This window comes from Solanum verrucosum, unplaced genomic scaffold, assembly GCF_900185275.1.
Source record: "Solanum verrucosum unplaced genomic scaffold, falcon-dt-bn FXZP01000277.1, whole genome shotgun sequence".
Classification (NCBI taxonomy): domain Eukaryota; kingdom Viridiplantae; phylum Streptophyta; class Magnoliopsida; order Solanales; family Solanaceae; genus Solanum; species Solanum verrucosum.
This window is the reverse complement of record NW_026019945.1, coordinates 859,640-873,428: the sequence shown is the minus strand read 5'-3', so window position 1 is coordinate 873,428 and position 13,789 is coordinate 859,640. Positions and strand designations below refer to the sequence as shown.

At 32.9% G+C, this 13,789-nt stretch overlaps 2 protein-coding genes across 2 annotated transcripts; one reads left to right on the top strand and one right to left on the bottom strand.

The window, feature by feature from the left end:
- The first annotated feature begins 911 nt into the window (after nucleotides 1–911).
- Nucleotides 912–4,838, top strand: LOC125808341 (uncharacterized). The gene is made up of 5 exons (XM_049488061.1): nucleotides 912–1,461; nucleotides 2,709–2,794; nucleotides 2,881–3,186; nucleotides 3,299–3,382; nucleotides 4,119–4,838. Exons 1-5 carry the CDS (start codon nucleotides 1,069–1,071, stop codon nucleotides 4,558–4,560), a joined length of 1,311 nt encoding a protein of 436 aa, XP_049344018.1. The 5' UTR covers nucleotides 912–1,068; the 3' UTR covers nucleotides 4,561–4,838.
- Nucleotides 4,839–5,273: 435 nt separating this feature from the next.
- Nucleotides 5,274–10,241, bottom strand: LOC125808349 (SEC14 cytosolic factor). Its single transcript, XM_049488064.1, has 11 exons — nucleotides 9,926–10,241; nucleotides 9,794–9,822; nucleotides 8,625–8,708; nucleotides 8,473–8,526; nucleotides 8,272–8,349; nucleotides 8,085–8,138; nucleotides 7,896–7,955; nucleotides 7,713–7,808; nucleotides 6,496–6,597; nucleotides 6,337–6,417; nucleotides 5,274–5,797 (listed from the first exon to the last, which is right to left on the bottom strand). The coding sequence occupies exons 1-11, from the start codon at nucleotides 9,978–9,980 to the stop codon at nucleotides 5,477–5,479; spliced, it is 1,014 nt and encodes a 337-aa protein (XP_049344021.1). The 5' UTR covers nucleotides 9,981–10,241; the 3' UTR covers nucleotides 5,274–5,476.
- Nucleotides 10,242–13,789: the final 3,548 nt, after the last annotated feature.

Below are 13,789 nucleotides of genomic sequence, written 5' to 3'. Positions count from 1 at the left end.
GCAACGGTTATAAATGCAGACAGTTCATTAGTTAAACTATGCATTAAGGTATTAGCCAAACAATAAATGTTGTTTGACGACTAAAAACATGCCGTCATCTCAAGTGGTTCAAATCAATCAATATTTAATTTATCGACTATTTCATATGAAAATCATGTATTTTCATAACTAGTTAAACTATACCGTTACGATAACCACGTGCAATTATTACTAAGAATTTGTAATCATTACACATACATGTGACTCATTGGCTAGATTGTGTGCTATTGTATTGGTCTTACTGCATTATATGTAATGTAACGAGAAAAACACATGCAATCAATAAGGTGGTTCATTTCAAAAAATATTTGTTTCATCAATCAATTCACGTGACGCCCAAATACTTTCATATCTAACTAAATTGTCTTCTACTATATTGTTGTCATGGTAAATGTGATGCAACAGTTAGAAATATATAATTACTACAAATACAAATGGTTCATTAGCTAAACTATGCACTATTATACTATTGGCCTCATGATAAATGTAGCATAACGACTAAAACACGTGCAATTATTACAAATGGTTCACTCTAAAGAGAATCTTTTACATAATCTAATTCACATGATACACATATACTTTCTTAATTGACTGTCAGATTGTTCATACTTTCGTATTAAAGACAATATAACAAGTAGAAATCTTTTTTGCTATAAATGCAGATAGTTCATTAGTTAAACTATATATTAAGGTATTACCCAAACAATAAATATTGTATGACCACTAAAAACATGTCTTCATTTCAAGTGGTTCAAATCAATCAATATTTGATTCATCGACTATTTCATATGAAGACCAGGTATTTTTATAACTAGTTATGTTAAATTATACCGTCACGATAATTATAATGTAATGACTGAAAACATGTCATCTTTCGATGTTTATGCTAAATCAAATGCTATAACCAATTTTTTTGAAAAAGAAGAAAAAAAAGTACATTTTTTAATATTTATTTTTAATGTAAGTGTCCATATTTCAATGTCCTAGAAGGTCTTTAATCTATTCATCTCCATTTTGTACTGAGGACTTATGAGTCAAAAAGCTCAAAATTCACCATCAATGGCGAACAGGGACGATTTCATAAACCCTAACACTTCTTCTCCTGTTACTGTTTCCGATGCCGACAGCTTCCTTCTAGATTCTTCTCAGATCGGTAGCGCTTCTGGAAGCTTCCAGAACGAGGGTTTTCTCTCCGGTGCTGATGGCGCCGCCGCCGCCGCTGATGCTGAGTTCGGTTTCTCCCGTCCTGATTTTCGCCAGACGCCGCTTGTTGGTACTGTTGATTTCTATGAACGCCACGTGTTCCTTTGCTATAAGAATCCTCAAGTTTGGCCTCCTCGTATTGAGGCTGCTGAGTTTGATCGATTGCCTAGGCTTCTTGCTGCTGCTCTTACTGCTCGAAAGAATGATGTTAAGAAACAGGTTTATTCTGTTGTCATTTTTGAATTTTGTTCTCTTTGCAAATCCTTGAGTTTTGCTTTTGAAATGTTAAGCTATCCTGCATTGTATGAACTGTTATTAGCTTCTAGAATGCTCATTGTTGTTGTTGCTAACCTGTTCTCTTTTTTTCATTTTGTCGAGGGGAGGGTCTATCGGAAACAACCTCCTCTACCCCAGAAAGGTAGGGGTAAGGTCTATGTACCCTCTCAAGACACCACTTGTGGGATTACACGGTGTATGTTTTCCGTTTCATCTAGTAATAAATATCATTAATAGGCATTAAGCAGATGCAAAGTATTACAAAATCAGAAAGTAATGTTAGCTTCAGAACAACAAAGTTGCTAAATTAGGGACAGAGAGCTAAAAGATTAAATCTTTTATTAGAGTTTGACCAATAAAAGATTAAGTCTTTTAAACCGCCTACTACCCTCTTACTCGCACGCCTACAAACTTGAATGAGGACAGTCAGACTAACCCCAAAAAAGAACTCTCACTCGAGAAAGCGGCGCTTTCTGCCTTTCTTGCTTGATTCGTCTTTCATCTCAGTGTTTTATCCAGATCGAATGTATACTACCCCCCTATCGGACTAAGGATTTTGATTGAATATTCCTCTCAACTCTAATTCTAGATTACCCTTAATTTTACTGAAAGGAGAATTTGTTTAGAATTTGTATGAAATGGGCCTGCTTAGAGTCATATGAATACGAAGTATTTGTACAGCCAACCTTAACGTGCTTATAAGGTGTGATTGGTTCGTTTCAGCTTACGAGTTCAAACTTCATTAATTTAAGCTGATGCTTTCTTTTGAAAGAGGGACGTGCCTTACTGTTTTTTGTTGCTACTTTGGGATGTGTGGACTAAGTTTTTCCTGCATGTAGTGATAGAACAAAGTGCAAACTGCAAAGTTAGGTCCTACATTCTGTTCTTATACACTTTTTGGCATTTGCAATTTTTTTTCCTTCTTGTTCCTGACTAACATTCTTCCCAAGTTTCAAAATTTTCCATCCACCTGTATGATTAAATGATTATTAACTTGCCAATTTCCAATCTGTATAGCTTTGCCTCAAGTTGAAGAGAAAATTGTTCTCGTTTGATCTCATTCTGATTGGGCTTGTGTAGTTTTCACAAATTCCCTTTCTAAAGCAAATTGCTTAGTTGGTTATGTTTTCTTCATGATCCCAGTAATATCTGTAGTGATTTATTTACCTTGTAACTTTTCTTTCTTCCAGTCTCGGTTGACAATATGTGAAGGGCATGATGGAACTGAGACATCGAATGGGGATGTGTTGATCTTTCCGGACATGATCAGATACAGGTTTAAACGATGCTATACTATTCTAGTGCATCTGCAGCTGTTGATTGCATATCTATTAAATGACATTGAATTTACCTACGGTGCAGGAGATTGACTCATTTTGATGTTGACACATTTGTTGAGGAGGTGCTTGTGAAAGATGGTGAATGGTTACCTGGAAATCCTGAAGCTCTGACTGGATGGTACATATTTGTGTGTTGTCATGGTTCAAGAGATCGTCGATGTGGTGTTTGTGGACCAGCTATAGTTAGTAGACTTTTGGAGGAAATAGAATCAAATGGTCTTCAAGGAAAAGTATCTGTTAGTCCATGCTCACACATCGGGGGGCACAAGTTTGCTGGAAATGTGATCATATTTGGACGAAACACTCACAAGGAAGTCTCCGGACACTGGTTAGGAAAAATCCTTTTGCCCCTTTACTCTGGAAATTGCTCTCTCAGTTCTAGGCAGTTGATGAAATTTAGCTAGGTAGTTAATTATATGTTTGTTTTTGTTGTGCACCAGGTATGGCTATGTTACACCTGATGATGTACCACAGTTGCTTGAACAGCATGTTGCTAAAGGAGAAATTGTTGATTGGTTGTGGAGGTAAATTCTCTCTCCTGTTGCTATGATAATCTAACATCTTGAGAAATTGCATTTGATTGCCTCTAAATGAATTTAACTCGTTTTGCCCCCCAAGGCCTAGCTCAAGTGGCAAAAGGTGGAGGATTTGTGGCTTAGGTCGCAGGTTCAAGCCCCACACCATGCAAAGCGAAACCCGGTATTTAAGTGGAGAAGGGTAGAGGGAGAAGGCTGTGATTGGTCCAAAGGGCGGGTCACAGACGAATTTCTCGGTTATAAAAAAAAAATGAATTTAACTCGTTTTTAAGCTATTATGTACTTTGTCAGGTCTAAAACATTAGGAATGTTGCATTAAAAATTGTGGTTGGGATGCAAGTTATGTATGTTGCCAAGGCATTGTTAAGTCAATATTTTGTTACCTCTTAAACGGCTTGAGTTCCATAACCCGTGCCGTCGTGATCTGCCTATGGGCCATAACTTATGTTTTTGGTGAAACAAAGTTTTTAGATATAACTTTGCAATTCAATGGAAACTAACTGCTTCATAAAGTTCTGAGGGTATAAGAACACATAATGTTGATTCAAGTTTACTCATTAAGTTGATCTATAGTACTAAAGAGGAAGTGTCTTGTAACAACAATCCTAATTTTGTAGAGGTGAAAATTGGCATTTCAAGTTTCATTTGTTAGGCCAATCTATCTGCAGGAATGCAGATGGCGCTTTTGCATTTGTTAATCTAGAATACTAATGTCTTGTTTCAGGGGTCAGATGGGACTATCTGAAGACGAACAGAAAGCATCCCAACAACATAGGCTCAGCATTAATGGTGGAACAGATATGGACAGAGGCACCATAAACTCAAATGATGTTGGTATTAGCACATGTGGATCCCAATTAGAGGGTACGGGCTGTTGCCAGGCAAATGGAAATATCTCATGTTGTCAGACCACTCAACTACCAGTCGATGCAGTTAATTTCAATCTCAACCAAGAGAACGCTGAGTTTACAACTGAAAAGAAGAGCAGCTTCAAGAGACAAATTTCTCGAAGTAGTAGTGGCAAAGGGGCTCGTCCTCGCAAGGTGTGCTCAATGCCTACGTGGTATGAGAGCTGGGAGCGTGAAGATACGTATGCAGTTCTTGCTGTTGTTGGTGCTGCCATATCAGTTGCCTATGCCTTCAACTGCTACAGACAGCTGAAGTAATTTTATTCATAAAGAAGCTCACATTTGATTTCATTGTTGGTTAAAAACATCGATGTGCTTTTGTCTGATGTAAATTTAGGTTATTGCATGTGTGCAAGTCACTTGCAAGGAAGTCTAGAATTTGATATACTTGGGGGATTAGATTTATGCCAAAATAGTGTTGTAATGATAGACTATTGGTTCTGTAAATTTAGGAGTCTTCTTTTGTTTGCATGTTTCAAACACTTCCTGGTGTCTGAAGTGTTTGTTTGATCTATGAATCTGTTGGCTCTTATTATGTGACACTCCTAAATTTTGTGACGGCGAAGGTAAAAAAATGGCACATTATGTAGATGCATCCTAAATATTTCATACTACTCTTGACGAGAAACTTCAACAGCTATTTATTAACACAAGTTAGTCGTTCATTTATTTTAAAAATTATATCGAGTTAATTGATGTCACATAAATTAGACGGAGGGAGTATTTTTACCAAGGTTCTTAATATTGTGCTTGGACAAGAAAACCATATCAGATGAACAGAACACACAGAAAAATATACAAAAGGTTCTCTTGTCCCTTTTTATTTATCATAACTTCCTCTTCCCCCCTTTCTTTTACAGTCCAGTCCTTAAACCAGAAGAAAGTTTATTCTGTCTTGAGAAGATTCAGGAATCATGAAAGCAGCAGTAAAAATCAGATCAAATCAGCGAAATTCGCGTAAAATACTTCGTGGGAGGATTAACATTTTTGACTATTCATATGATAGTCCACTCCAAGGTAGCATAAATGCCATGTTACAACTTAGCTTCTAACTAAATCCTGCATCGAGATGATGCAAGCCATATTAGTACTATAACAACGCTTACTTAAATCCTCTCGTCATGTAAAAGCCGGATTCAGAATAAGCAGTTACCAAGACTACAGTGAATCAGCTTCAATCGCCGTTGATCTTTATTTCATGAAATGATTGACAAATTCCGTTTTTTTCCCCCATCCTCTGGAATGTGGATTCTATTGTTTCAGCAATCTTTGCATCATCTGGATCAGGCTCAGGTAAGGTCACATGGACTGATCCTTCTTTGCTTGGTGCTACAGCCTCTGATGCTAGAGCTTGTTGCTTAGTATAATCATAGAGTTGCTGATGAAAAGCGTGATCGAAGGAGAAACAGTAATCATTTGTACCATTTCTACTATGTTTAGATGAACCCGAGCCTTCTCTTTTACAAAAGTGTGGTAGCGATGCATAATCCATTATCTGCAAGTTGAGAATGAAGAGTTTTTTCAATGCTAAGTCAGAGATAATTCTAGTTAGATTTGAAGTCAAGTATCGTATTCCTCAGAAACACGAGGTGTGTGACCAAACATTATTAGTGTGAATAAAGATGGATTCTACAAACTACAGAGAATAGTATTGAGTTCATCTGCAACAGTAAGCCTCTCCTGAAGTGAGAGAATCAACGGATAAAAGGCAATCGACTTAAAGAACAGCATCTTACCTTTAATAACTCAAAAAAGCATAAAGAGTTGAAGGGTCAAAAACATGAAGAATTCCTCTTTTCGAGTTTCATATCTAAACTACCTTGAACTATCACTGAATGTATATCGAACACACCTCAACTAGAAGTTTTTCCCTTTTCCTACTTGGTTCGGGTATGATAAGGGAAAAACTAATAGTTGAGGACTTGAGGTGTGTTTTGATAAGCATTTGGTGATAGTTCAGATACTCAAATAATCAAAAGATACTACAGGGGTGTGACCCTCCACTCAAAAAAAAAAAGAAAAAAGAAATCTTACCTTCAACAGTTCATCTTTTCCCGAGCCGGAGAGCACTTGGACTTTCTTTTTAGTTCTTTCTTGTAAAAGAGGTCTCACAACCTGCTAGTTTGCATAGAGTTGGGCTTTAGGTTAACTGATTCAGCAAGACTCGTGCACAATTATAAGTTAGACACGAACCTTCCAGCAGGCTGAGAATATGTATGGAGCATTAACAATGTAATATGTATCTGTCTTCTCAGGATAATTTAGGTCATCAATGGTAGATATAGAAGTTAAGAGCTACAAGAGGAATAAACAAAATGTCAAGTTTAAAAAAGATTAATGTGTGATCAAGTAAAAGAAGATATTACTCCATCTTAAAATGAATAAATCATTTCAATAATCAATATCAATCAAATGTCTCAGTCCCAAAGTAGTTGGAATCCGCTATATGATCCTCTACATTCATTTTGATTCCAGTAACAAATGATTTGTTTTCTACAACAAACCAATAATTAATTCTTCCTGCCTAAGCCTTTGGTAGGTAATATTTGGCGCCTGTGTTGGTGGGAGGTAGAAAATACTCGGTGGAATAATCGAGGCACACACAAACTGGCCTAGACACCACCGTGTTATAGCCACTAGGCATCCGGTGGCGCCACATCCACATCTAAGTATCAACAAGACCAAAAAGACTCTTGGAAAACAGAAGTTCTAATCTTAACTAGTTGTATCGCCTGTATAGATCCTTTCTTTCCATTGTGCTATGTTCTTAGTTTAAGTGTGTAATTTCGAGATATCATACATCTTTCGAAACGTCTTCTCTCAATCCAATTTTAGTTTACCCATCCCCCTTTTATCACTTACAATCACTATTATTGCACCATCTCATGTGACCTCTCATTTGATCTTCTAGTTGCTATAAGCCTATAACCGGTTGTTCTCGTCCTTGTGACCATTTTCTTGACCATATCCTTTCCGACATCTATATATCTGATGCAGGTTCCTTTCTTTCTCCAGCACCACCCAAGAATTTCTCTTGGCGCTCTAATATATGCTTTCTTTTAGGTTGTTTGAGTAATTGATAATCAATAATTTTTTTCAGAAGTTCAAATTTTGTAAATAGCAGTAGTTAGTGAATGAACAAATGCACTCAAAAGAGTCTTTTCAACTCCGAAAACTTAAAATTTATCCCCATTTGGAGAAAGTGACAAAATTGAACATCATATCAAACTTTAACAAGAACTAGCAGTGTGGACGACGAATGTAGAACCAAAGATTTTCAGCAAAATAAGTGGATCTTTATATCCAAGAAGAATGTTGACTAGAAAAAAGATGATAAGGAATGACACCGTAGGATTTTGGTAGGAAGGTCAATGAAGTATAATTACAATGTCAAACAAATAACAAGATACCTTAATTTGGTTTAGTGCAGAAAGCTTTAGACCAGTCATGTCCAAAACCTTAACACAGGTCCCAATATACCGCCCAAATTTCTTTGATGCAGAAGGCTGTAACATGAACATCAGTCGGTCAACATCACAGGCTATTTTTTTCGTATTTATCTCCTATTTGAATGAACAAACACAAGGACATACCAATACCATACGGTCACGGTATTCATTCATTTGGATATGTGATTGAATATAGTAGTGAATCTACAATAGAAAAACACTATGTCAGTAAAATTTCAATGCCGCCTGTAGGGAGACAAATGAAAAAACAAATGTTTGAGCAGCTGAATTGACTTGTTAACAGGGCTAAAGAATCCAAACTATGACCCTTACCGATGCTTTGTCATATGTGCTGAGGCCTACTCCAACAGCAACAACGGGAAGACCCTGCACAGATTAAAACCAAGTAGATACCACACAATAAAATTATATTGGCCAAGCACAACGCCAAAAGTTGCATAACCCGAATGAGAAGAGAGCTAATCAATGATAAATTTATATATTCAGATCAAAGTATTACCTCTCTTGTATATCCAGACATCCCCACAAGCTGAGTGTCCCTCACTCCTCTATAAAAATCAGTGGGTACAATTGGCTTCTGCAACAATAAATGACAAATATCAGCCACATAGTAAAGGTGGAATTCGCCTTCATTTCTTTATTATTTGTGACTTAACTAAAGGTTTTCCATTCAAATATTCTATGATAAGAGAAAACTTACTGCAAGTATCTGATCGATCTCATTGTCTATCCTCCAATTTAAACAGTCAACAAGCTGCAAAGTGCTGATTACAGTTAGAATATTTCCTCGATGCAATATTCATCCTGAAACAATATTGAGCTTCAAATGTGAATGAAACTGTATGCACTTACCATCTTGTTTGCTTTAGACACACTGCCATCCCTAGCTTTGAGAAACCTCACCAGTGTCTCGGTTCGGTACCCCTGATGTACATTCTGCACAAAATTTGAGACATCATATACGTACGGTCATAACATAGTTATAGGTTCACGAATCATCACTAATAAGGATCTCTGTTTTTTTTCCTCAAACCTACAATTAACATTGAGCAATGAAAATAGCCAAGTATTTATTCAGTATCTAACTATTGCACATGCCAAAATGCTTAGCTCGTCTTATTTTGTTCGGCCACTTCACTAATTTAAGTTTTGACGCCAGATGTAATGAACCTTCTATTTCTCTGAGTGTTAACATGAAAGATCACCTGCTGCTACGTGAACTCGTAACTTTTTTTAGCCATATAAATATAAAAGGAGATACTGATCATTAACAGAGAGTTGATAATCAAGGTAAAAGAATCTTTGGCTAAAAACTTCACCGGTGCCATCACATTGACCATTAGCTATGGATATAACTTTTCGGAGTAACCCGTTGATTAACTAGGCCCAGCATTCTCCAACTGCAGATCACATACATTCTAACATACGAACAAGGAGTTTTATTTCAAAAACAATAGATCTAACAATAAGTTTAAGCTGCATATTTTGACAAATTTTCATTTAGGTGACCTCAGATTCTGCATCAAGATGCTAGCTTTGAACATCCATCTCCAGGCAATACAACCAAACTGCAATAACTTACCTTATTATGTTAAATTGTTGCATCCTAATTCATAACTAGCCCACCACAAGAAAAACAATGAAAAGAAAAAAAGAGCAAAAAAGCAACAAGGAGAATTTCCATTTGCACCTTCTGTGTAATTAATCACAACCAAGCAAGCAAAACTAAAGCAATTTGGTCAACATTCCAAGACTAGAGTTTGCTAAAAGAAAATTGGGGTAGGAGATTTACAAGGTGGGGATTTGAAAGTTTAGCTAGTGAACCAACTAAGCTACTAGATTTCGAATTTGTCAAAACTCAAACAAAGAAATCTAGAAATTTTTGACTTGGCATTGACTAACTTACCTCCACAGTTGAATAAATCAAAATCAAGAATCACAACAAGTAGACAGATCAAATCCAGAAACTATTTTTTTTTTAGCAAAATTTTGAAAAAAGTTGAGTTAATTAGAAGCAAAACCTGGAAAGACTTCTGAAGTGGCTCAGCAACTGCAACAACAACAACAACAAAAATTGGAGATCCAAACTCAATAAAGCTGAAACTCAAAAGAAATGTACAAGCAAGATCATAATAAATAGTAAAGATACTAACTTTCATCCATTGAAGTCTGCAATTGCTTAATCATATCTTCAGTTATGCACACCATTCTTGATCCCACTACAAATTTACCCAAAAAAGATTCAAACCCACCTCCTAAAATTATCAAAAATCCTCAAAATCTTGCTTTTTTCCTAGATTTTGGGTCTAAAGAGGAAGATGGGTTGTTGTATTTTGTGAAAAAAAGGACCTTTTTTTTTGTGTTCTCTCCTCCCTCTTCCTCATAGGACAGTGACTCAAGAATTGAAGGTGCTGCTTCATTGTCAGATCTTCTTAAATTTAGGCAAAAGATAACCTTTTTTTTTTAATTAATACTAAGTAGTATTAAAATCTTTAAGCTAAGTATGTACTAACGTGATTACCGTCACGAGGTTCTTTTATTTTTTTGTAATAATAATCTTGATTGACGGAATAATAATTTTCTAGAATAGTTTCTTTTTGGTTTCGGTGTCCGTTACTCGTATTGAAGTTTGATTAGTTTATATTCTTGTCTGATAAAGTTTATTCAAGAGTAACTCTTCTTATTTAGAACTCGAGTAAAAAATTTTGTTAAAGAGAAACAATCGTATTCACTGTAATATAATTAATAACAGAGTTTTGATGGTAAGTTTGGAGAATAGTTATTATCGTTATTCTTTACGAATATTAGGCACGGCTGCAATACACTGTTTAATTTATTTATTTTTCCTTTTTGTGGATAAGTTCTAATTTAGGAATATTAGTCAATTATGTTATATTTTCCTTTTTAACTGGTCTAAAAATTACTTACATTATTTTATTTTAGAAATAAGTTTCTCTTTTGTTTTTTTATTTAGTTGTCATGTATATTAGAAATAATTTTCAAATATTCGTCAATTTAAAAAAAAAAAAAAGAGAGCATTAATTGTTTTTTTGCTATATTGCACTTAGCATTAATTATTCTAGCTAAAAGGCATGCAAATGGACAATGATTAAAGAATTAATAAGAGATATACTAATTATATTTTGTATTGTTTTTTTCTTACCAATTGTGCAAAACTTTATTTGAAAAATGAAGGAGTAACTTTAAACTGTATATTAGATTAATAAGTCTAATATGACATAAATTGAGACGGAAAGAGGGACCTTATAACTACGAAATCTAAATAGACATAAACTAGAAGACACATGCCTAATTTATTTATTTTTGTTGTTGGAGTACTTAATTCCAATGTATATTTCCAAAACTTGAAATCATGAAGTATTTTTATGATTTTTTTGAGTGAATTATTATTTGGGATAATTATATCCTTCAATTATAAATATAAATATAAATAGTCAAAAGTGGCGAATATTAAATGCAAAATAGAGGAGAGCCCATGCAAATATTTTTACATCATTAATTCTGACTTATTTGAGATTGAGGTATAGTTAATTGATAAATTGAGTGAAAATAAAATCTCAATCACAATTTATTAGAAATGACTTTTTGAGATTAATAACAATAACCATAACTATACATTCAATATAATTTCAAAAGTGATGTCCGACAAAAATAAAGATATATGTCTATGAGCAAATCTTAATTCTATCATTATTATATAGAGAAATTGTTTTCGATAAATCCTTCATAATATTTAATAATTTAAAAAGTATTTTAAACTAAACAAACTATTTACTTTTTCTTTTCTTTTTCTTTTTGGTCTTTTCAACTAAGCTGTTTACCATAACATTTCAACGTTGATGTCGTGTTGTCTTTGTTTGAAATCATTTGTTTTCTATTGAACAATTCTCTCTTTAAGCATTTTCCACATTTTACTTTTGTTGAAATTAAATACATTGTTATCAATAATAATAATTCCTTTTTAATGAGGAAAAAAATCGACTTCTTTTATTTTAATTATGCAACGATATTTAATTAGATTTTAAAAAGAAAGTATTTAAATCTGATGATCTTAAACAATTTCATAAATTTTATAGCTATAAAAATATGTAATTAAATATAATAAGAAATTAGTGTTGTATAAAATTAAATAAAAAATGCTAAAATTTATGTGCTAGAAAATGTCAATTCTTGGTACTAGACTTTATTATTGTGTTTTATTTTTTTGACTAGTTCTTTTTATTAATCAATTTAAAAAACCAGCAAGGAATATCATCCCAATTTTAGTCTACTTAATTTATTTTTAAAATTGTCAACGAACAATTACTGGTCATTTAATGTACTTTGGTGTGATGTTGCAATTGGGACAATAATTAATTAAAGAAGCCTACTTCTTTTAAATTTAGGGGTCCGAAACAGCGCACATTGAGTTAGATAATTCAGTCTTATTAAGTTGGTTCGATAATACCTTATTTTAGGTAAATTAGTTATATGATTAGAATATAATTTTAATTTTAATTTAATGGTATTAATTACCTTATTTTAGGTAGATTAGTTATATGATTCATTTTTAATTTTAATTTAATTGTATAATTAATTAAAATTAAGGAAAAAGAAAATGTATATCTCAACTAATATTGATAAGCTTTAAAAAAACTTCATCTTAAAAGTAAAATATTATTTATCAAAGAAAATATTACTTATAGAGTTCGAATTGGAAATATCTCATTAATGTGATAAAGAAAATTTTACTTAAGAGTTCGAATTAAAAATATCTCATTAATAACGTAAAGATACTTATCACCTAACTAATTTTCAACTAAAAATTCGACATAATCCTATAGGACTTTAGATTGTGGGCAACATTTTTATTGTTTTTTCGTTGATAATTCTTTACTAACAAAAAAATATATTAATAAGATATTAGTCGAAGGTTAGCAATTTTTTATAATAAATAACTTTTAAATTTATCAAAATGAAAAAATAATTTAAAAATAATATATGGAGCTGATGCAAACTTTATTAAGGGTGACACACAAACACGTGTTTATGTGACTTTATTGTGTATTATGACAAAAATAAATAGCAACTCCTAATGTCACAACAAACACAAAATCTAATACCAAAAAATACTAGATCCATTAATAGAAAATAATGACATAATAATATTTGGTGATTTTTTTTATTTTCCTAAATATTGTCGGCTATAGTTATTTCGTATATGTGCTAATAAAAATTAATCGATAGTCAATAAAAACATCATTCGTTTGAATTTTTTGAACTATATCCACAAATTTGGATATTATAATAGAAATTTTATATAGAAATCCGACCTTAGAAAAAGAACAACAATAACAATTAAAATTTGAAAATAATAATGCATATAATTTAAAAACGTAATATTTTTTTGATAGACCCTCGACTCAAGTATTTTGGCTATAGAAAGACATTGGTCATGAATAGATACATGTAGTGGTCAATAGTAAATGAATATTAATGGTATGATAAAATAGTTGGTGTACAAAATTGATGATCAAACAGAAATGAAAGCAACTTTGACTTATTTTTCAAAAAGATAAATGGAATTTGGTAAAGAAATTAAAGGGCTACAACCTTTGATCCAAACATCTTAACATCCTTTTGAATTTGGACAATTCAAAGGGAATTTTATGGTTCACCACCAAGTATTTATTCTATAGTTTAAATGTCCCAAATTACTTAATTATATTTACCTTTTCTCTTACAAAAATAATTTTTAATTTAAAAGGGAGTTTTTAAAAAAATGATAAAGTTGTTTGATATATGACTTAGCTTGTAGTTTGGTAGATTATGAGATTTGAGTCATAAAATTAATCGTTGATATTTATGTTAAGATATATATTTTATATAATACTCATATATCTTTTTTTCCTACGACAAATAAAAAATATATATAAAAATATATTCATTGGATAATCCTGTTATTGTTTAATGTGAGCCCTTGTTTAATACTATGAATTGATCCCTTAAGACTTTAA

Bases quoted from the DNA above. Each gene is read 5' to 3' on its own strand.
- LOC125808341 (XM_049488061.1), top strand. From the start codon at position 1,069: ATGAGTCAAAAAGCTCAAAATTCACCATCAATGGCGAACAGGGACGAT. The intron at 2,795-2,880 runs GTTTAAACGATG...CCTACGGTGCAG, and splicing joins CCGGACATGATCAGATACAG to GAGATTGACTCATTTTGATG. The intron at 3,187-3,298 runs GTTAGGAAAAAT...GTTGTGCACCAG, and splicing joins AAGGAAGTCTCCGGACACTG to GTATGGCTATGTTACACCTG.
- LOC125808349 (XM_049488064.1), bottom strand. From the start codon at position 9,980: ATGGTGTGCATAACTGAAGATATGATTAAGCAATTGCAGACTTCAATG. The intron at 8,527-8,624 runs GTAAGTGCATAC...AGCACTTTGCAG, and splicing joins TGTCTAAAGCAAACAAGATG to CTTGTTGACTGTTTAAATTG. The intron at 7,809-7,895 runs GTATGTCCTTGT...TTCATGTTACAG, and splicing joins ACCGTGACCGTATGGTATTG to CCTTCTGCATCAAAGAAATT.